The following is a 23,666-nucleotide window of genomic DNA, read 5'->3' as shown; positions in this document are numbered from 1 at the left end:
AGCACATTTACATGAAACTCTGTTGCAGGAACGCAGCCTCCATGATCAGGAAACCCCAACACCTAGACATACTGTCTTCTCGTTTCTGCCATTAGAAAGAAGGTACAGGAGCCTCGGGACTCAAATCACCAGGTTCAGAAACAGTTACTACCTCATGTCTGTACATTGTGATGGAGTTATAACACAAAGATTTATACTCCCTCATATTATGGGATGGATGATTAAATTCAAATTCAATCATTGTGCTCTTGAACCAGAGGCGATAACTTCACTCAACATCATTTGCCCTATCACTGAAATGTTCCCACAACCTTTGGATTCACTTTCAAGGGCTCCTCATCTCATGTTATTGATTACTTATTGGTTGGTTGGTTATTTATTTATTTATTTATTATTGCTTTCTTTTTGAACTTGAACATTTTGTTGTCTTCTGCACTCTGAATGCCCAGTTTGGACTGTCTTTTACAGATTCTATTATGGATTTATTGAATATGCCCACAAGGACATGAATCTCAGGGTTGTATATGGTGACGTGTATTATCTTTAAATCTTGATAAGTTTGCATTGGAATTCAAATAGGTGAATTTGGTTACATCAGTTGATTTTCACCAGTCAATGTCCATGTGAGAAGGGGGTTGCTTCAATATCACACAGCTTTTTATCTGGAACCACACCAAATGGATTGATTAAAATTTTGATTAACTTAATCTGAGTGAGAGCAGACTGAAGCGAAAATGCCCCTAGGCATGTTAATTGACTGGTACGCAAAATCCCATAGACCATTTTTAGGAAGGTTAACTTTAACATCATTGATTTTGGGGAGGATTAACATATTGATAGAACTGCTAATATTTCCACAGTAATATTTTTTCAATAGATTAGAAAATCAGTCAAAATTTAAATTGCTAGCCGCTGATTCATATTTTAAAACCTGTTTTTACATCAGATTTCATTGGGATTAAAAGAGGCAACATTGGTACTGTACACGTACTTTAGCCATTCCTGTCCATACTTGAGCCTTAGTCAAGTGTGATTGATAGAAAATAGTAAATGTGACGCACTTAACTTCAAGGTAAAGCTTTTCTGTTATGATCAGAGAAATGGATAGATTTCAGATTCAGATTTATTAATCACATATACATTGAAACACATGGTGAAATGCATTGTTTGTGTTAACAACCAGTGCAACCTATGGATGTGCTGGAGCAGCCCACAGGTGTCACCACACATCCGGCACCAGCATATCATGCCCACAGATATCTTTGGAACTGATCATTTTTTCCCCATTTTCAGACAACGAGCAATGACCGGCATTTTAAAAGTAAAAAGTACTATATTACTGTTTCTTTGTAACAACCATTGAAATTCACTTATTTTTGAGAAGTCAAAAGAGACTCTTTTGTTAAAGTGGGTAAACCGTGAATATGCCAGCTTGTTTATGTAGATTTGTTCGGTGTATTACTGTTGGCTTAGTGCTCTCTGGACCTTTGCAATAAAGCTAAGTGCTGTTTCCTCTCTTTTTAAAAAAAATGTTTCATGCACAATTAATATTTGACAAAATCTTGTCTCCATTTTCATTCAGAAACACAAGAGATTCTGCAGATTTTGGAAATCCAGAGTAACACACAAAATGCTGGAGGATTTTGGCAGATCAGGCAGCATCTATGGAGATGAATAAGCAGTTGACATTTCAGGCCAAGACTCTTCTTCAGGACTCATGAAGGGTCTGAGCCTGAAACGATGATGTTATTCCACTCCATAGATGCTGCCTGACATGCTGAGTTCCTTCAGCATTTTGGGTGTTATTCTCAGTTTTCATTCAATAGACAATAGGTGCAGGAGTAGGCCATTCAGCCCTTTGAGCCAGCACCACCATTCACTGTGATTGTGGCTGATCATCCACAATCAGTACCCTTTTCCTGCCTTCTCCCCATATCCATTGCCTCCGCTATCTTTAAGAGCTCTATTTAACTCTTCCTTGAAAGAATCCAGAGAATTGGCCTCCACTGCCTTCTGAGGCAGAGCATTCCACAGAACCACAACCCTCTGTGTGAAAAAGTTTTTCCTCAACTCCGTTCTCATTAAATCCTTTGTACTGTATCAATGTAGGTTTGATGTAATGCAATCTACCGGAACATTGGTGATTCAGAAGTTCTTTTTATGGTGGAAAATGTACAACTGCATCTTACTGAACGAACTGATACAGCTGCCATTGCATAATGCCTACTGTTTTTGAATTAAAGTCAAAGTTCAAAGGGAATTTATTATCAAAGTACATATGTCACCATATGCAAGCTTGAGATTAATTTTCTTGCGGTCATTCACAGTAAGTACAAGAAGCACAATAGAAGCAATGAAAGTCCGCACGCAAATGTGCGGACAAACAACCAGTGTGCAAAAGACAACAATCTGTACAAATACTAAAAGAAGAGAAAATAATAAATAAATAAACAATAAGTATCGAGAACATGAGGTGAAGAATCCTTGAAGAGTCAGGTTGTGGGAGTGACGTTATCCCCTCTGGTTCATGAGCCTGTTGGTGGAGTGGTAGTAACTGTTCCCGAACTTGATGGTATGGGTCCTGAGACTCCGGTGCCACCTTGCTGATGGCAGCGGTGAGAAGAGAGCATGGCCTGGGTAGTGGGCTTTCTTGATGGTGGATGCTGCTTTCCTGTTACAGTGTTCTGTCTTGATATGGTCTGGCAGAGAGGGCTTTTACCTATGATGGACTATGACTATGTAAAGTGACTATATAACGCAAATCATGTTATCACTGTTATGAGACTCGTGCAATTTGAAACTGATCTATTGTGCATCGTGACTCTCCACAGTTATGGAGTAATTGCCAGTGGCTGTGCAACCTGCCCAAAGCTGACGTGTGAGCGCTCTGGCTGTGCGACTGAGTTCTGTTATCACTGTAAACAACTGTGGCACCCGGACCAAACCTGCAGTGAAGCTCGTAAACAGAGAGATGTGTTTGTGACTGCGATAGAAAAGCACTCTACCTCTCTTATTCACAGCGAAGAAACGGACAACGGTAAATACTCGCATTGCAGGAAGAAAAATGTTTAATTGATTTCTTGTACTAAGGGAATGTGTTCTCTCAAAGTCTCCTAAGTAGATTCGTCAATCATTATTTGAAATACAGTACCTCTGTTTCTGTTAGCTGCTTCGTGTCCATTTCTAAACTTTATCCAGTTAGCTTCACTTAAGTTTTTGCAGTAGGATGACTGGGTGTGGAAGTTGATGGCAACTATGACCTGGAGGTACTTGGAGCTTAATTCCGTACACATTTACACCTTATGTGATCTCTTTCTGAAAACCTTTCAAGAAATTTAGGGGTAGAGCAATTACTGAGCAGGCAGCAGGTCATCATGATGTGCTACGACAGCCAATTCATTCTTTTATACTTCCTATTTGAGGTTGAGACTGTGCAGATAGGCATCCTTCCCAGTTCACTGTTTCTTTAAAAGCTACTTTATAACATCAAACTTTAATCAGGCAGACGGGAGCCACGTCTAGGCAACCAGAATGTGAAAATTTGGTGCTAGTAACATTTAATGACATTTCTATCTTGCATTGTATTAGAATTATTGGATAAAATTATTAAGAAAGCAAATAGAAATGGCTAAATTCCTACTTATTGTTTTTCATATTAGAGTTAGAATCAGGAAAGAGATTTAATGCAGCTTTTTTGAATAAATCTGTCACCTTCAAACCAAGTTAATAATGGTAACATTACATTAGGTGGTTTGTAATTAATCAAAATATTATTTGATTAATATTTTGACTTCAAAATATTAGACGCAGAATTGATAGAAATGATACCATGATTAGATAAGCCTTCCACGATGCTCATAGGCATCAAGGTCCACATCTCATACCACCACCTGTTTATATGACTTGCTGCCTTCATCTCATTCACATTGAGGTACTAAATAGTTTTAGCTGTTGCTGGTTGGGCTCTGGTTCTTCCTAAGCCACTGTCCCTTTGTTCCCAGAAAGAATACTTGAATGATTCGGTCAGCACTGCTTTTGCTTTCTATTTTGATAGAAAAGCACTAAACCTAAATGGAAACCTGCTGTAGTGCAGACATTCCACTGTGTTTAATGCTCGTTTCTCATCACTTGTATGGAAGACCAAAATAAAGAAGGGGAGATTGTTGAAATATCTTGAACAAAGAGCTCTTTTTTTTTCAACTTAGTTTTCAGTGCTAGTTAAATACGTACAGTGTGACTAACTGAAAATTAAGAAAGGAAATTAGTAAGGTTGCAGGGAGATGGTAAGGGAATATATCTGATGATCTTATAAACTATGATTTGAGATAATTTTTTTAATAACGCTTAGATGTTTCTGTGGACTGGAATAAAAGACAAAAATATATAAAGTTGTTCTAGTTTATATACACTTATAAATTTAATTAGAAAAAGTATAAATAAATTGGAACAATTTTAATTTAGTAGCTGTTCATTCTCTTGCTGTGAATTGAAACCTACCCGTTTCGATGTTTGTCCACCAGCATCTTTGGTCAATTTGAGATATCCAGGATTCTTGTATCAGGACAAAAGAAAAATGAATAGAATAAACATAACAAAATCTCCTCATTAAGGATGATAATATATTTAAAAGAAAATAATTATTTCTATTGCTGTTTATATAGGTTTTGTTTCCATTACTGTATTGAAGATTGATTCGTCACTGCCTGTTGTTATTTTTCATAAATGAATCAACCCTGCATTAAATTTCCAAATTTTCACTGTAATCATAGTGACATAATGTTTGGTTTGATTGTGCTGTAGACTTTTTAAAGATAGTTTGATAGTTAAAATTTAACTTGTCTATTTGGTTATGTTTTTCATTATATTTTAAACAGTATTATCATATTGGATTTCAAAGTGTATAACTGTAAGGAAAGAATGTCTGAGAAAAAGAATAGTAAATGAAGTAAGGGATGATGTATGAAGTAAAAATGAGTAATTAAGGTAGTATAGACTGTTCTCAGGCTATGAAAGCCCAAGTGATCAACTACCCTACGTATTAAAAAAAACTGCCATAAAGATATTAAGTTCAAAAATCCTAGATACATATTTGTTCCCTTTCTCATTCCACTTTTGGTAATTGTTCTTATCATTCATATGCTTTTGGCCTCATTCCTTACATAGTGTTGATGTATCAAGTGATTTTATGTATTTTCTGACTTACGGACTTACAGATGTATGTAAGAACAGAGCCTGTTCGTTATTCAGCCGTTCTGTGGAGGAGAAGTAAATGTGAGGCAATTTAGAAATCTTTTCATTTTAGACCATGAATCAATTATAAACATACAGAAAGAGTGAAATGGAAATGATGCATTATATCCAGCTTTTGGACATTTTACAGACTTAGGGGAAGTAAATATCATAAATTTAGATTTTATGCCTGATATATTTTTCTTGGTCAAGAATTGGGAGCCATTAAATCAATTGACAGAATCATTTTGAAAGAGCTGTCAACTCAATGTCATCCCTTTCTCTCTCCCATAGGCATACAAATGTCTCCATTTTGGGTATGTATCCGGTTCCCCTTTCGATTTTGCCCCTTTGGATTTTTTTCCCCTTTTGGATTTTCAGGCAATGAATTCTAAAATGTCATGGTATAACATATAAAAAGTTTTTTTTGTCTAACCCATTTCCTATAAATCTGATTTTTCTGTTTCCTATTCTGTATTTGGTCTAACAAAAGGCGTCATATTTTTGAACACGTCTTCTTAACCATCAATGCTCTAAAGAATGTCAAGCCAAGTTTCTCCCCATAACTGCAAACCAGCACCCTGTTACCATTCCAGTAATTCACCCAACCTCTCTCTAACTTTTAAGGTCAATTAACTGTGTGGGTTATTTACTTAACAGGTACTAGTATGGTTGTCTTCAAATATGTTGGAGGTATGTCACCTATTTAGTTAGCTTGTATACCACTCTTGCCAGCAAAGCTAATTCTAACTTTTAAATATTCAAAATTCTAAATTGAAGTATTTAACTAGGTGATTTACCGACGAGAGATAGGGGTACTTGCTTTTGAGGTTATTTCTTGCCTGGAAATAATCCATAGTACAAGAGATGTTATATGTCTCTTATATGATTCTGAACAACTTTTATGCGTGAAATTTGTACGTAGAGCATAATACAGCACAGTACAGGCCCTTTGGCCCACAAAATTGTGCCAACCTTTCAGACATCCCACCCTGCAAAAACTCATTTCAGGGAGGTAGCACCATCAATTTGCGGGAGACTTCCGGGAGAGGTGGGATGTCTGCAATAGAGTAGCTCCTTAGCAGCTGGCCAGCTAGTTTAAATAACGTTAGCTATGCTAATGAACAAATGACACCTGTTAAACTCACCTCAACATGTCTTTTACAGTCTTAACCCACCATGGGCAATAGTACAGTCACTGTTGCAAACAGTGCAGCGTGCAACACTGTCATTATTTTGACCCCTATTAGGCAGGGGTACACTTTAGTGTAGTCTGGGGTGATGTACTTTTTTTTTTGGAACACTCTGCAATGGCGCGCCTGCTCGCGCTCGCGCTCTCTCACGCGCTCTCTCTCTCTCTCTCGTGGTCGCTCGCATGCTCTCGCTTTCTCGCTCACTCTCTTGCTTGCATTCTCTCTCTCTCTCTCTCGTGGTCGCTCGCACGCTCTCGCTTTCTCGCTCACTCTCTCGCTTGCTTGCTCTCGCTCTCTCTTGCTTTTCTCTCACTCGCTCTCAAAAAAATTGATTTCCGTGATATTGTATATAATTTGCGGGCATCAGGGAGCCACCATTAATATGCGGGAGACTCCCGGAAGTTCCGGGAGAAGTGGGATGTCTGGCCTTTTAACCTACTCTAAGATCAATCTAACTCTTCCCTCCTACATAGCCCTCCATTTTTTATCCTCCATGTGCCTATGTAAGAATCTTTTACATGTCCCTAATATATCTGCCTCTACCATCAACTCTGGCACACCCACTACTCTCTGTGTAAAAAAAGAAACAGACACATACCTATGACATTCCCACCCCCCCCCCATACTTTCCTCTAATCAAAATGTAACAGCACTACTGAGGAATATTAGTTTTAAAAATAAGTTGAATTAGTGTATTCCTACACTAATTATTAGTATACTTCTCCAATTAAGTTATTTCCTTGGTGATATTAGCCATAAGGAGATATGAAGAGAGCTTCCACCTGTCCTCTGCAAGAGTCCTACTGTTATCTAGAATTAAGTATCTGATCCCTATATCACTTGAATTAATTTTAGATATTTTAAATTTACATATAAGATCACATGTGAAAAAAGGGCTTGATAATAAAGCGTTTCCTGGGACATGCTGGGTCAAGCTGTGGAAATAGAGTAATTGAGTCATGGAATAAAACAGCACAGAAACAGGTCCTTCGGCCTATCAAATCTGTGCCAAACTATTAATCTGCCTAATCCCATTGACCCGTACCTAGACCATATCTCTTTATACCCTTCTCATCCGTGTACCTACCCAAGTTTCTTTTAAATGTTGAAATCAAATCTGCACCCACTTTTGTGGGCAGCTTGTTCCACACTCTCACCACCCTCTGAATGAAGAAGTTCCCCTCATGTTGCTCTTAAACAGTTCACCTTTCACCCTCAACCCATAACCTCTATTTCTAGTCTCATCCAACCGTTTTATTAGAAGCATTTTAATTGGCGCATTCGAATGAAATAAGGCTTGATGACATTTTTGTTTGGCAACAAGAAGAACTGCATTTTTGATGATTTATGTCACTTATAGTGAGCGGTGTGCAATCTCCAATAATTGTTACCAATCGTGCATTCTCCAGTAATGATTCTTGGTTTGTTTATTTAGTAAATTAAAAACATGTCTATGGAATACTTATTTAGGTTAGTGATGTGTTTTATATGAACAAATCAAGATCGGGATTGAACTGTGAGCTGTATTTTCAGCAGACCTCGGTTCAGAAAAGCAACGTTTTCTGTTAGTTGAGAAGTGTTTATTGTATGCAAGCCTGGTGTTCGTTGAGTACTTAAATATTAACTTTCAAACACTCAGGCAAGAAGATGAACTCGTATAAAGTTAAATGTATCAAATTGTCGCAAGGATTCTTGCGCCTGCAGAATCTCTTGCATTCTTATGTCCTCAGAATTCTTGATGTACAATAATTAACTAGGTTGAGGCTGTAGCTGTGACAATTTGTGTGCCAATTAAGGTCTATTTACTGAACATTCACTGATTCCTGCATCAGTGGCACAATGGTGAGATAAATTGTGGAAAATTTAGACTATACAAATCTTGTGTCTTGCAAAATAATCACTGTATTTAATGCACCCTCCAAATAGTGTTTGAAATACCTAGGTAAATCATTTTATTTAATAATAATTTTATTAAATCACATCCACATTTTCTAATTTCTCACTTATTTTTTAATCTACAAACTGGAAATGTTCAATTTGTTTACAGACTTTAAAGATTCCAGAGACTAACTATTGAGTACTGCTGCCAAATGTGGACAGAAAATTGCCTGGCAAATGACATCAACTCATAATAACTCCCTTTTCACAAAGGACTCATTTACTCCTTAGACTAAACAGGCTAGACTACAGTTTTGTTGAGTGGAATAAGTTTTGCATGAACTGAAATCTGCATGTTCAGTATCTGCCAAGTATAGCCTGATGCTGGCCATGTCTAATAATTATACCCAGTATCATGCAAAGTGATTTACTGAAAAGTATGTGGCAAGCTCACCATCTTTTCTTGTCAACAAGGTAAATGGATCATAATACCTTTCCTTTCCCTTCCTCCAACACCCCGCCCCCCCCCAGCACACACCCAAACAAAATTTAGTATGAAATTACTGTAGGAAGAATTAATTAGGTATCCTACACATTTTATGCCCATGAGCCTGATTCCTTTAAAACACAGACTATATCTACACTTCTTACAGGTTCTCTCAGTAAGTTATGTAGAATGCTGTTTGCACTAGTGATACCTATAACTATTTCTTTTTTAATTCCTGTTATCCCGCGTATGCGTAGAGGCTTGGTGAATAGAAGACCGAAGTAATCAAGAGGATCCCTGGATCTTGAGTAAATTTTCCTTTTAAATAACATTAAAACACATTTCTTGATTATATCACGCACTTGTTCTGATTTCATTCAGCAGTGAAAATCAATGCCTCATTCAGTGTTGCTGATGCTAAATTGTTTTTTTCTGATAATTGTGATAATTGTCATTTCTTTTCCCAGTAATCTTGAGCAATGAATTGGAAATCAGTGAAGTACCACCAAATTGCAGCTTATGGTCTAAGCAAATGACCTTGAAAATTCAAAAATAAAGCAACTTATTGGCAAACTGTACGCATGAATGCCTTTAAGATATTTTGCTACTGCCAAATGTTGCCTTAATTGATGTCTGAACAAAACACTTTTGTTCTCTAATGCAGGGTGTCTCCTTCAGATTTGAAAGTGTGACTGGGTAGGGAGTAGAGAATGATATCCATTTTAAATCTGAATATTTTAAAATTCTGTTAAGTCCTTTGAGATGTGGTTCTGGCACAGAGCTTCTCTCAAGGCTTAGCCTTTCTTTCTGAATGAAGCTGAAGAGTGTTTCAGTAAGCTATTCAACTCCCTGGGATTTTGGAACTGAGAATGAATATTTCCATTGGAAGAGGTACCAGTAGACAAATCCTTGGCTGAATTTCAGTCTACACTTTCTGCCCTGCAGCAGAAACCAGGCTTTGCCAAGACCAGGAAAATTCCTTGTATGCACAAATATTTCACAAGTCAAGTATTGCTGAAGGTGGAAATTTACAATAAAAATGGAACATGCTGGAAATATTCAGCAAGCTAGGCTATGTTTTGCAGGCTGTGCGTGAAGGAGGTTTCAGACATGCTATACTTAGGGTAGATCCACAACAATATTTAAATCTGCTGTAAACAGGGTTTCATCTGTGGAGAGAGAAGCAGTTGATGTTTCACGTTGATGACCTTGCATCAAGATTGCAAAGTTGTGGAGGAACAGGATAGAGAGAACAACAGGGAAGGTGTACAATACAAGATTCAAGATTGTTTAATGTCATTTCTTGCACACAAATGTAAGAAGAACAAAATAATTGTTATTCTGGATCCAATGCAGCACAAAATAAACACAGAAGATAAAGAACATAATAATAAAAAAATGCAATAAAGGATAAATACATAAGATAGCTTATATGCGTAGATTTATTGTATGTCCATAAAGTGCTGGTAGGCTCTAAGTAAGGTGACTGATGGGAAATAATAAAGTAGTGGTGAAGTTGGTGGGTGGAGGCTTTGATCAGCCTTTCTGCTTGGGGGAAGTATCTGTTCTTGAGTCTGGTGGTCCTGGCATGGATGCTACCTAGCCTTCTCCTTGATGGACGGGGGACAAACAGTCCATGAGGAAGGTGGATGGGATCCTTCATGATGTTACTGGCCTTTTTCCAGCACCTTTCTGTATAAATGCCCTTGAAGGTGGGTAGGGTGGTGTCGGTGATGGTGTCTATAAAAGAAAGATTGGAAGTAGTGGCAATGCATGAAAGATGGTGGTTAGTACTAGCGAACAGAAAGATTTGTCTGGAGGTGATGTAAATGAAAATAGACAAAGGAAATTTGAAATTGAAGAGGGAAAATGCTGAAGGAAATATAGGATATCAGGCCGAAATGGTTGAATTCATCAAGTCTAGTAGCAGTAATGTAACGAGAGAAAATATGGTGCTGTTTCTCAAACTTACCTGAGATTCATTGGGACAGTTTAGGAGGACAAGGAAAATTAAAGTGACAAGTGTAAGTTTGAGTTTGTACTGGTAGACTGCAAAAGACGTTACTGTACGTCACAAGTTCAGTGGTTGCTGTCAGCTTTGAATCTATAATTGCTGATTAAGTGTGTTCATTCAGCAATGGAATTATGTCCTTCTGTTCATTACTTCCTTCTCTTTATCCAGTTAGATCACCTTGAAAGTAAAGTAGAGGGTTAAGTGGGAGGGAAGGGTTAGATTGATCTTGGAGTTGGTTAAAGGTCGGCACAACATCATGGGCTAAAGAGCCTGTTCTGTGTTTATTTTATTTTATTTATTTAGAGATACAGCATGGAACAGGCCCTTCTGGTTCTTCGAGCCTTGCCAACTGGCAGCCCACCTATTTAACCCTAGCCTAATTGTAGGACAATTTACAATGACCAATTAATCTATTGATCAGTACATCTTTAGCCCGCAGGAAGAAATCCACATGGTCATGGGGGGAACATACAAACTCCCTATAGACAGTGCTGGAATTGAACTCTGAACTCTGAGTCCCGAGCTATAATAGCGTTGTGTTAACCGCTACTCTACCATGACACCCCAGGTTCTATGAATATGATCCAGTAAGCTTGCAAATGCTCGGATGAGTTGGGGAAAGCAAGAAGAAGATTGGTGGGTGGTTGGAGGGCACTAATCTGAGATTTCTTACCTGTAAAGTAAGAAAGACTGTGCTTCTCTCCCCCAATCCCTCCCTTCTGTAGCTGAAGAAATCAAGCCGTGTCCACGATGTGGTGCGTTTATCCTGAAGATGAATGATGGGAGCTGCAACAGGATGACCTGTGCTGTGTGTGGTTGCCAGTTCTGCTGGCTGTGCATGAAGGAAATTACAGACCTGCACTACCTCAGGTACAGACAAATCTATTCACAACCATATATAGAACTGCCCAAGCAGGGTTTCATCTGTTGTGCAGCTTTTGAATGGGGATTCACACTATGTACAAATCCAAAACAATGAATAGAGAATATTTTATAGCTGAGGCCAGCTACCACTGGACTCAGCTATAAATATTGCCTTGTATTTATGTTAAGTCTTTCTGCCCTGTGCCTGTTAACTATTCACAAATAAGTGAAGGGACAAGAAAGTGTTACCTGCACTTTAGCTAAGTAGTGATTTTCCCCTCTTCTTCTGCCCTCTCTGCTAATCAGCAACAAGAGCCGATTTCCAGTCCTCCTTGCTTCCCTCATATTACGTCATTATGTTAAAGGTTCAGTTAGCAGTTGGGACTGTAGGTCAGGCATGTATATTTGGGGAGTCTAGCACTGAATTACATGATATGCCAACTGAGGAATCTGGCTCAAGGTAACAGTGCAGACTGGACATTTAGAGAAATGGAGGGCTATGTGGGAGGGAGGGAAAGGTTAGGTTGATCTAGGAGTAGGTAGAGTCGGCACAACATTATTGGCTGAAGGGCACGTGCTGTGCTGTTTATGTTCTTTAGTTTGAATTGATTTATTGCTGATGTGTGATTTTCTTGACTCTATTTTTTCCATGTTTTTATATGGACAGAAAAAGATCTTCAGATCTGCAAATCCTTCAAATATGCGTAATGAAGTAATTCTTTCCACCTGCTTGAAGCGGGGGTGGGTGGGTTGCGAGGGTAGTGATAGGGAATTTTGGATCTTTACAGCACTACAGACGCAGCTAAGCCTCATCAGCAATAATGTGGTTTATTTTTCACTCATCTCTTGTGGGATAGTCTACTTATTTGCTGCATCTTCTTAAAATGGAGTATATTTAAAAGGTCAGCAGTTTGATCCAGTTCATGATTAATGCTTCATTTTTCACCCTGGGTATCCAGTAGATTTATTATACTGGAAATAAACTTGGTAACAGAAGTGAATGTTGGTCATGCTCAGCAGGGCACACAGGATTGAAAGAAAAGAAATCGAAGGGGAACATGAGGGGGAACTTCTTCACTCAGAGGGTGGTGAGAGTGTGGAAGGAGCTGCCAACACGGGTGATGGATGTGATTTCAATTTCAATGTTTAAGAGAAGTTTTATAGGTACATGGATGGGAGGGGAATGGAGGGTGATGGCCTGGGTACAGGTTGAAGAGACTAGGCAGATTAATGGTTTGGCATGGACTAGAGGGGCCGAATGGCCTGTTTCTGTGCTGCAGTGTTCTATGACTCTAAATGGATAAAGTCTTAGCTCATTATCAACACATCAGAATTCGGACATTTTTGAGAAACGAGTTTTTGGAAAAGAGGGATAGTAGTATAAACAGAGAATATCAGTGGTAGGAAGAGGGCAGAAGGGAAAATGGCTCTGAATGTATAAAAATGAAATACAGGGCTAAGATTACTGATTACTTGAAACTGATAAATTACAAGTTTAAGGCTGTAATGTGCCTATTGCGAAGATGAATTGTTTTTTGATCTTGGATTTTGTGGGACTGGGTATAAGAGTCATAGTGAGAATAGAGGATTCAAGTGATTAGCTAAGGTCACCCTTGCAGTCTGAATTAAGACTGTAATGTGCCTAATGGGAAGATGATTTGTTGTTTGAACTTAGTTTTTGTGAGACCAGATGAAAGAGTCTTAGTGAGGAGAGAAGGTTGAAGTGACTGGCTGAGGTCACCCTTGCAGTCTGAAAGGAGGTGTTCTGCAGAGCAGTCATACAATCTGCTTTTGATTTTCCCACTGTAGAGGAGACCGCATTGCATGCAATGCATGTTCTGACTGAAATGGAAATAGTACGAGTAAATTACTGCTTTAACTGGAAAGGTAGTTAGTTGTTGGACTCTGGCTTGTGGGTAAAAATCACATCTGTTTTTCTTTAATTCTCATATAAATGTCCCATTGCCCTCTTTCCTAACATGGAGACTGTAATGTTCCCTACTCCAGGCAACATACTCCACAATTTGTTCTTGCTCTGATGAAAAGAAAAACACTTGAGTTTCATTTTCTCATTTGACATTCTTCATATTAGATTCAGCCCTCTTGATGTTAGTTTCTTTTAACGACCACAAAATATTTCAGATATTTAAGTGAACTAAGATTAGATTGTTGTTCCCTTGAGTCTGGAATGCTGAGGGCAGATAAAAATGTTTAAAAGGAGATGACAGATACAAGAGTAATTCAGAACAAGTAGATCGACTCTTGAGACTAGAGCTCATTCATTTAGCAATGTTATAAAAGATACTCTTTCCACACTTGGATCAGTGCACTATCTCTCAAAAGTCAAAGTCAAGTTTATTGTCTTCTGCACATTGTACCTGTGCAATGGAAAACTTGCTTGCCACAGCATCACAGATGCATTGCATCAGATAAGCAGCATTCACAAGAAAAACATCAACAAAAGAGGCATAGAACAAATGGATAGAGAATTTTTCCCAGGGTTGAAATGGCTAATACGAGGGGGCATAATTTAAAAATGATTGGAGGAAAGTATAGAAGGGGTGCCAGAGGTGAATTATTTATACAGAGAGTGGTGGGTGCATGGTATGCGCAGCCAGGGCGAGTAGTAGAGGCAAATACATTAGGGACATTTAAGAGTCTCTTACATAGGCAAGTTTAAGAAACTCTTACATTCGCACATGGATGATTTTTTAAAAAATGAATGGCAAAGTAGGAGGGAAGGATTTGATTGATCTTAGAGTAGATTAAAGGGTCAGCACAACATTGTGGGCTGAAGGCCTGTATTTTGTTGTAATGTTCTTTAAACATCAATTATACACATTTTGTTTAGCAAGAATTTTGAAGGATGTCATGGGTGCCAAGCCATTAGAAACTTTCAGAACTGAATTTGGTAAATATTTTGTAGCTAAGGAACATAGAACAATGGTAATTAAAGTTAGAATATAAATAAGCCATCACCTAAAGCAAACAGGGTTGAAGGTCTGCACAGCTATCTTCTAATCAAACAGCCATGGGAGAAATTCTGAGTTGTTTCCTGCATGGGAAAAGATGGCAACAATGCTTAGAGGATGGTGGGTGGGCAGCCAACAATCTGTACAGATGAAATCCTTAAAGCAAAGGGTTCTGCTGCCCCTCCACATACACTAGTGGCTGAAGTAAAAGGCAGAGAAGTAAGACCACTGCTGCTGAAGCCTGCGTAATGTTCATCATGTTTTCACACCACGTCTTCAACAGTAGCTACAAAAGCAGCAGAAAATACACTGGTCCCTATTGAGCAGGAGTCAAAGGTTGCTTTCTCCTCTTTAAAGTATATTAATCCATTGTACTGTACATCACCCAGGACAAGCCCTCTTCTTATTGTAACCACCAAGGAGGAGGTACGGGAGCCTGAAGACACACACTCAATGTTTTAGGAACAGCTTCTTCCCTTCCGCCATGAGATTTCTGAATGGCAGTGATTCCATGTATACCACGTCACTTTTTTTTAACTCTAATTTTGCACTACTTAATTATTTATTTATTTATTTATGTAATTTATAGTTTTTTTATTATGTATTGCACTGTACTGCTGTTGCAAAACAACAAATTTCATGGCATATTAAACCTGGTTCTGATTCTGTGACATCATTTTATTCCTGGAGTAATAAACCACACAGAGTCTAACATTAATAATCTTTGCTTTCTACTTCAACTCTCCATTCATGAAAAAGAATTTCAAACTGAAAATAATTTGCTAAGCTCCCTGGGCTTCTGAATTGCTCTCTAGCATTCATGAAGCTGTCATTCACCAATGTGTTTTGGAATAATTCTAAGACAATTGAATGGTTCCCTAGTGCATTAAGATGGATTCTTGACCTCACAATCTACATTGTGGTTATCTTGGACCTTACTGTCTACCTTCTCTGTAACTATAACACTGTATTCTGCACTCTGTTATTGCTTTCCCTGTTATCACTTTCAATGCACCATGGAAATGAATTGATCTGTATGGACAGTATGCAAGACAAGTTTTTCACTGCACCTCAGTACGTGTAACAGTAATTTACCGATTTAGTATTCGTTTCCTGATGGACTCCATATGGGGATAAATGATTGAAGAGGTAGCTGCGTCAATTTTAGTAATAACCTATTTTCTGCTGTTCAGTGGCTGCCATGGTGCCTTGCTGTGCAGATACCAGGATGTCAGTTTAGCAGGCAGCTCTAGGAGAAGTGCATGTGAAAACCCAACCATCTGAAGGAAATGCCTAAACTGAGGTAAATGAGCAGGTTTGAGGATGCCATGGTTTGGTGAAGACAGTTCACAATTAATCTGTAATCTTGTAGAATCCATAAATGTTCTACAGCTGAACTCTATAGAGTTAGTACACAAGGTCTGTATCCCACTTCAGCTGGTCATTTCATCTTAGACCATAAGACAGAGGAGCAGAATTAGGCCATTCAATCCATTGAGTCTACTCCACCATTCCATCAGGGCTCAGTCCTATTCTCCTGCCTTCTCCCCGTAACCTTTGATGCCCTGACTAATCAAGAACCTGTCAACCTCCACTTTAGATATACCCAATGACTTGGCTTCACAGATGTTCATGGCATTTAATTCCACTGATTCTGGTAAGGTGGTACCATTAAGTGGCGACTTTTTGGGTGCAGATTCACCATCCTTTGGCTAAAGAATTTCCTCCTCATCTCCGTTCTAAATATCCGTCCCTCTATTCTGAATCTGTACCCTCTGGTCCTACACTCACACACTAAAGGGCATAATGATAATGATACATTTTTATTTACTCATTTTCTGGCAACAGAAGCATTTATTACCCATCCCAGTTTGCCCTTAAGAAGGTGGTGGTGTGTAGCCACCTTGAACCACTGTTTGCAGTGGGAGGGTGGGGGAAGGTTCCAGATTTAATGAGGTAACAGCAATTGCTTTGCAGCTTGACTGGCTGTATGACTTGGAGGAGATCCCAAGGGTGGTGGTTTTTTCATGTACTGGCTGCTGTAATTCTAGTGCTGGAATGGTGGGTGTGTAAGGTCACTGTCCCAATAGCCCAGGTAGGACAGTGTACAGCACTTGTACAAATGGCACATCCTGCAGCCTCTGTGCCTTGTATTAGCTTCTTACGAATGGCTGAAGTGGTCTTGGAGTGTTGGGACGTTGAAGCACTCTCCACAGGATATTTATTTATTTCGAGATACAGCATAGGAACAGGCTGTTCTGGCCCTACAAGCCTGTGCCACCCATTTACACCCATATGACCATTTAACCTACCAACCTGTGCCTCTTTAGAATGTGGGAGGAAACCGGGGCACCCAGAGGAAACTCGTGCAGGCACGGGGTGAACATGCAAATTCCTTACAAACTGCGGTGGGAATTGAACCTGGGTCACTGGTGTTGTGATAGCTTTACGCTAACGGCTGCACTTCTGTGCCGTTCCAACCTCTGACCTGGTATCCACAATTGTGACTAGTAATTCGGAAGCCTTGACTAATATCTGATGACATGGATTCAAATTCCACAGTAACAGTAGAGATTTTCAAATCCATTAATTTGACTGGTGGTAGATTGTTATAAATATCCCCATCTATGTCTTTTTAGAAAGGTCAATCCATATCTGGTTTGGCCCATGTGACGAAAGTACACATAGACTAAGATGTTAACTGTCCTGTGCTGGCACCAGTGGGATCAGCAGTTGGTCTGCCACCTGTCTTCAGGAGAAAGAGAGATAAGGAAAACAATGGAGCAGCATTTGGAGATGTTAATGAAGAGACGGGAGAGCTGTCAAGACCGGCTCCTCTTTGAACCCTGAACTGTTTGAAGTGATGGACAGGTGATACCCCAGCAGGGGGATAAAAAGGGACAGGTTCGCTAAGGCAGGACACACACGACACCACGAGGTAACGAGACCCTGGAAGCGGTGCGCCTCCCACAAGTCGGTGGGAGTTTTGGAGGGCTGGTCGCGGGACCAAGCCATAGACGCACAGGGTAGAAAGGTACCATCGGCGGGAACCTGGTGTGTGTCCGCCCTTGCCTGGGTGCCAGGTTCACCGCAGAGAAACGATCGTATCTGGAAACGGAGGGGTCACAGTCGGTGACCTCAGAAGACATTACAAAGGGCTCGCCTGAAAGCTGACTGTGAAGAATATCGAAGGTCTGTGTGGAAGCCGTTTGAATATTCATTCGCTTTTGCTCTCTCTCTCCTCCCCCCCTCCCCCCCGCCCCGTCCATCGCCACGGCAGTGATTACTGTGAACTGAACTGAACTCAATTGAACTGAACTTTGCATGAAACTGGTCATTTACCCCTAGACGACGATAGAGCTTGATTGATCCTATTACCCTAGTTTCTGTGTACATGTGTGTTTATCATTGCTGAACTGTTGTATTCATTCTCCTTTTGATTAGAGTACTGTGTTGCTTATTTCTTTAATAAAACTTTCTTAGTTCCAGTAATCCAGACTCCAACTGAGTGATCCATTTCTGCTGGTTTGGCAACCCAGTTACGGGGTACGTAACACCCATATGTGATCCTAGGCACAGTGTGACATGATTGGTTCTTAACTATGGCCTAATATGTCTTCCAATGCCATTCAGTTGTGTCAGATCGCCACAGAATGCATCAAGTAAAGCCAAATACCAGATTGGAAAAGGACATCACCAGCCTCTTGGACTCTGTAAAAACCCTCTGTTTATATCAAATGACTGGACAAAAATTGGATAGAGCTATTGCACAAATTGATCAAGCAACAATGTGACTCAGTCATGGTATTGTGGGCATAGCTCTTGGCACGATGCTATTACAGCTCGGGGTGTTGGAGTTCAGAATTTAATTCTGATGTCCTCTGTAATGAGTTTGTCCTCCCCGTGGAATGTGTGGGCTTTCTTCAGGTGCCCATATACTCCAAAGACATACCGGGTAGGTTAATTGTTTAATGTGAATTGTCCCATGATTTGGCCAAGGTTAAATCAGTTGTGGAGGTGGAAGGACCATTCCATGTTGTATCTCTTAAATAAGTTTAAAAAAAAATAAAATGTTTTCCAGCCCTGTTTAATTTTACAGTCTGAGGACCTCTCTGTATGTCCTAAGCTATTAGTTCATTGTGCCTGGGTTTATTCTGTACAGCTAATAGGCAACCCCACTGGAAGTGTGAGCCTGGTGGCACGTGGAGGGATGGGTGAAAGGCAGACTTCCACTATCGTGTATGTCAGGGCTGCAAGTCCTTTTGTATCAGATTATAGGTTGGTCATTTTATTTTGGTTTTAACTACTTAATCTCTTAACTCTCCAATGATATCTTGCATAGAAAGTTAAACAACAGGAATTCTGCAGATGCTAGAAATTCAAGCAACACACATCAAAGTTGCTGGTGAACGCAGCGGGCCAAGCAGCATCTATAGGAAGAGGCATCTGCGCCTGCGTCGACTGCGCCTCTTCCTATAGATGCTGCTTGGCCCGCTGCGTTCACCAGCAACTTTGATGTGTGTTGCTTGCATAGAAAGTTACTTGATAAAAACATTGACCAGAAACAGCACGGAATTTATTCTGATTGGTAATTTCAAACTTCATCATTAAGCCCACAGATGGAGCTGAACAATGCCACAACCAACTGATCGGCTCAAATCTCTGCAATCTTTCCGCGTGTGACTGGGTAATTAGAGGGAGCAGAAGATGAAAGAGAAAACTCCCCGACTTCAACTGTGATAGAAGCTAGCACATAAAAACAAAACTAATCCACAGCCGCCTGGCTGGATAAATCACTTTGGCCTTTTGTGATCCATCCTATGCACTAATGTTAGCCTCAGCTAATTACATTAACTGTTTGTTCATTGTTCACCTATCAGATACAGGAAAGTCTTTGGGTGTTGGCAGTGTGCTAACCGTGATTCTGATAACATGTTCCGTGATCTGTTAGCCATCACTGAATCATCAGCGTCACTGGAAATACCCAAATATATTCACTTTATTTATTTAGTGATACAGGGCCTTCTTGCCCAGCAACCCACCTAATTAACTCTAGCCTAATCAGAGAACAATTTACAATGAGCAATTATGAACCAGTAATTCTTTGGACTATAGGTGGAAACTGGAGCACCCGGAGGAAACCCACAGGGTTCACAGGGAGAACATACAAACTCCTTGCAGATGGTGCTGGAATTGAATACTGAACTCCGATGCCCTCACCTGTAATAGCATTACGCTAACCACTGTGCTACTGTGGCACTCTGTATATATTCTCTTCCCAGAAAATAAAGCATTTACAATCTAGTCTGATACTATTCCATCATTTCTCTCAAATATCAACGAGTTGATAGGCAGTGTCACTTACAAGCAATAATCTGCTCACCGATGCACATTCTGGCCTCTGTAGAGCCACTATTAAACACCTCATTGCAGGCTTCATTTGAACTTCATTTGAAATAGTTGAAGTTTAATTGTCATTCAACCATACATGAATACCCAAGAATACGTTCATTCGTTATGTGTTGTATGACATGGGCGATCATGGTCTTTCCATGACTATGATTGTTCTTGCCAAATGTTTCTACTGAAGTGATTTGCCATTGCCTTCTTCTAGGCAGTGTTTTGACAAGTTGGGTGACCCCAGTCATTATCAATAAATACTCTTCAGAGATTGTCTGCCTGGCGTCAGTGGCTGCTTAACCAGGACTTACAATATGCACCAGCTGCTCATACGACCATCCACCACCTGCTCCTCTGGCTTCTCGTGACCCTGATCGGTGGGGGAGGGGGGGTGCTAAGCAGGTGCTACACCTTACTCTTGGATGACCTGTACACCTGCGGAAGGAAGGAGAGCTTTGCACCTCCTTTGGTAGAGATGTATCTCCACCCTACCACCCCTGCCACCCAACCCGTGAATACAGAAAGGCAAAACCATGTTCCTCCTGGGCCAAGGTGCAAAACACAGTGCCAGCAGTCACACACAGCACAAAGCACATATAAGTAAACATAGTCACACAAAAATATAATAAATAGGCAAAATTTAGGTTAAATAGAAAAAAAAAGTTAAATGTCAGGGTCACACCAATGACGAATGATTATGATACAAAATCAACAAGGTAGAATGTGGTGTCAGTAAGACTGATGTAGATGGGAATTGTCTTGGGATGTTGCTGCAGTTCCAAAAGCAAAAAAGCAGCTGATGTTAGAAGTCTGTTTTTCCATGACTGCACTTCCTCAGGGTAAAAACCCAAAGCCATCATCCTGAGCTTAATTGGTGATCTTCCCCTCATCATGATGGAAGTGTGATGTTTGCAGATGATTGCGTCATGTTGTATTTATAACAGCTAAGATAATCAAAGGAGGGACAAAATTCAGTAAGACCCTTCAACATTCAGGATTGTGCTTATATATAGGGGCTAATGACAAAGACACTCTCGTGCAGAAAGATTCTACTGGAGAAAAGTGACGCCTAGAGGGACAGGATCAAAGTTTAGAGTAAATTTATTATCAAAGTTTATAAATGTCACCATATACAACCTAGAGAGTAGTTTTCATGCGAGCATTTGTGGTAAATACAAAGAAATACAATAGAATCAACGAAGGACCACACTCAACAGGACGGACAAACAACCAATATGCAAAAGATAACAAACACTGCAAAAACAAAAGTGAAAAATAACCATCAATGAATAGAGAGAAGATGAGATGAAGAGTCCTTGAAAGTGAGCCCATAGTTCAGTGTTGGGGTAAGTGAAGTTATCCTCTCTGGTTCAAGATCTTGGTGGTTGTGGGGTAATGACTGTTCCTGATCCTGATACTGTGGGTCCTGAGGCTCCTGTTCCACCTTCCTGATGGCAGCAGCGAGAAGAGAGCATGAACTGGATGGGGGGGCCCCTGATAATGGATGATAAAACAACTCTTTTTAGTGAATGTTGATGATAGAATATCTCTTCGGCAGGTCAATGACATGGAGTTGAATTTTCAAGAGTGCAAGCTTGGCTGCAAACTGTAGCTTCACTAACGAAACCAGTGTGACCTTTGTCCAGAACATAAATGTGATGGATTGAATGGTTTCTCAATAGTTCTGAATATTAGGTCTATTCATGTGTAACATTTATTAGGGAGAGGTTTGTATTGCAGTAAGAAAGATTGGGGGAAAAAAGTTGCTGAGAGAGTGAGATAGCATTGTTTGACATCAGTTTCTCACTGAGATTGGCTCTCCCATTGCCCATTGAGACATTCTTTCCATGCATTTATTTGCAGCTTTTAGATGTTTTTGCATTTTATTGCCCTGTGCTTCCTGCATTTAATGGTTTCTGGGAAGTCACTGCCTTTGTTTCCAAAGGGAGCTGATCCTTTCTAACTTTTATATTGTTGTGTTTCTAGTCCATCTGGCTGCACATTCTGGGGGAAGAAACCATGGAGTCGGAAGAAGAAGATTCTCTGGCAAGTGGGCATGTTGGTTGGTGCTCCAGTTGGCATTACACTGATTGCTGGCATTGCTGTTCCGGTTATGATGGTCGGTCTCCCCATCTACGTGGGACGAAAGGTAAGATGGACTTTGAAATCATACACAGACCTTTTGGATTTGCAATGTTACCTGCCTCTTTGGGTGGCAGGATGGAGATACATCTCTACCAAAGGAGGTGTAGGGCACTCCTTCCCTCCACTAGACTGCAGGTCACCCTTGGGCAAGGTGTAGCACCTGCTTAGTCCCCCGCCCCCCCCCCCCAATACCGATCAGGGTCATATGAGCAGCTGGTGCATACCACAAGTCCTGGTTATGTGACCACTGACACCAGGCAGACAATTTCTGAAGAGTATTGATAATGGCTGGGGTCACCCATCTTGTAAAGATGCTGCCCAGAAGAAGGCCATGGCAAACCACTTCTGTGGAAAAAATTGCCAAGAGCTATCATGGTCATGGAAAGGACATGATCACATAATCGCCTACGTCATACTACATGGCACGTAACGAATGAACCCTCCTTTTGCTTTAGTAACGTGGTGTTAAAGCAATATAGTCATAGTCATACTTTATTGATCCCGGGGGAAATTGGTTTTCGTTACAGTTGCACCATAAATAATAAATAGTAATAGAACCATAAATAGTTAAATAGTAATATGTAAATTATGCCAGTAAATTATGAAATAAGTCCAGGACCAGCCTATTGGCTCAGGGTGTCTGACCCTCCAAGGGAGGAGTTGTAAAGTTTGATGGCTACAGGCAGGAATGACTTCCTATGACGCTCTGTGTTGCATCTCGGTGGAATAAGTCGATGCATTTTAGACCATCAGGCATAAGTGTATAATTAGGCCATTCAGCCCATCGAGTTTCCTCCATCACTCTGTCATGGCTGATTTATTATCCCTCTCAACCCCATTCTCCTCTGTTCTCCCCATAACTTTGGATGCCCTTACTAATCAAGAACCTACCAACCTTCACTTTAAATATACCTAACCACTTGACCTTCGCAGCTGTCCACAGATTCACCACCCTTTGGCTAAATAAATTACTTCACATTTCTGTTCTACAGGGGCTTCCCTCTATTCTAAGGCTGTGCCTTCTGGTCCTAAATAGTTTTATTATTGACATGAAACTATTAGGACAAGTTGAGCAAGCTAGGGCTTCTCTCTCTGGGGTGAAGGAGAATGAGAGGTGACTTGATAGAGGTGTACAAGATAATAAATGGCATAGATTGAATGGATAGCCAGAGACTTTTTCCCAGGGTGGAAACAGCTAATACAAGGTGATTGGAGGAAAGTATTAGGGAGATGTCAAAGTAAGTATTTTTTTACACACAGTGGTGGGTACATGGAATTCACTGCTGAGGTGGAGGTGGAGGCTGATACATTAGATAGGCACATGGATGGTAGAAAAGTGGAGGGTTATGTCAGAGGGAAGGTTAGATTGATCTTAGAGTAGATTAAAAGGATCAGCATAACATAGTGGGCCGAAGGGCTTGGACTGTACTGAACTGTTCTATGTTGTTAGGCTGGGCAGAAAATGTACATGTTTTTCACATGTT

At 40.1% G+C, this 23,666-nt stretch overlaps 1 protein-coding gene across 2 annotated transcripts in view; it reads left to right on the top strand.

Annotated features, from left to right (window-relative positions):
- si:ch211-278j3.3 (E3 ubiquitin-protein ligase RNF19A) overlaps positions 1-23,666 on the top strand; it is an 86,416-nt gene that overhangs the window by 47,695 nt on the left and 15,055 nt on the right. For both annotated transcript variants that reach the window (XM_063040855.1, XM_063040856.1), the window contains exons 3-5: positions 2,832-3,037; positions 11,527-11,671; positions 22,024-22,186. In XM_063040855.1, coding sequence (XP_062896925.1) covers positions 2,832-3,037; positions 11,527-11,671; positions 22,024-22,186 — 514 coding nt within the window. The remainder of the gene's footprint in view (positions 1-2,831; positions 3,038-11,526; positions 11,672-22,023; positions 22,187-23,666) is intronic.

This window comes from Mobula hypostoma, chromosome 2, assembly GCF_963921235.1.
Source record: "Mobula hypostoma chromosome 2, sMobHyp1.1, whole genome shotgun sequence".
NCBI lineage: Eukaryota > Metazoa > Chordata > Chondrichthyes > Myliobatiformes > Myliobatidae > Mobula > Mobula hypostoma.
This window is presented reverse-complemented; position numbering and strand designations above follow the sequence as displayed.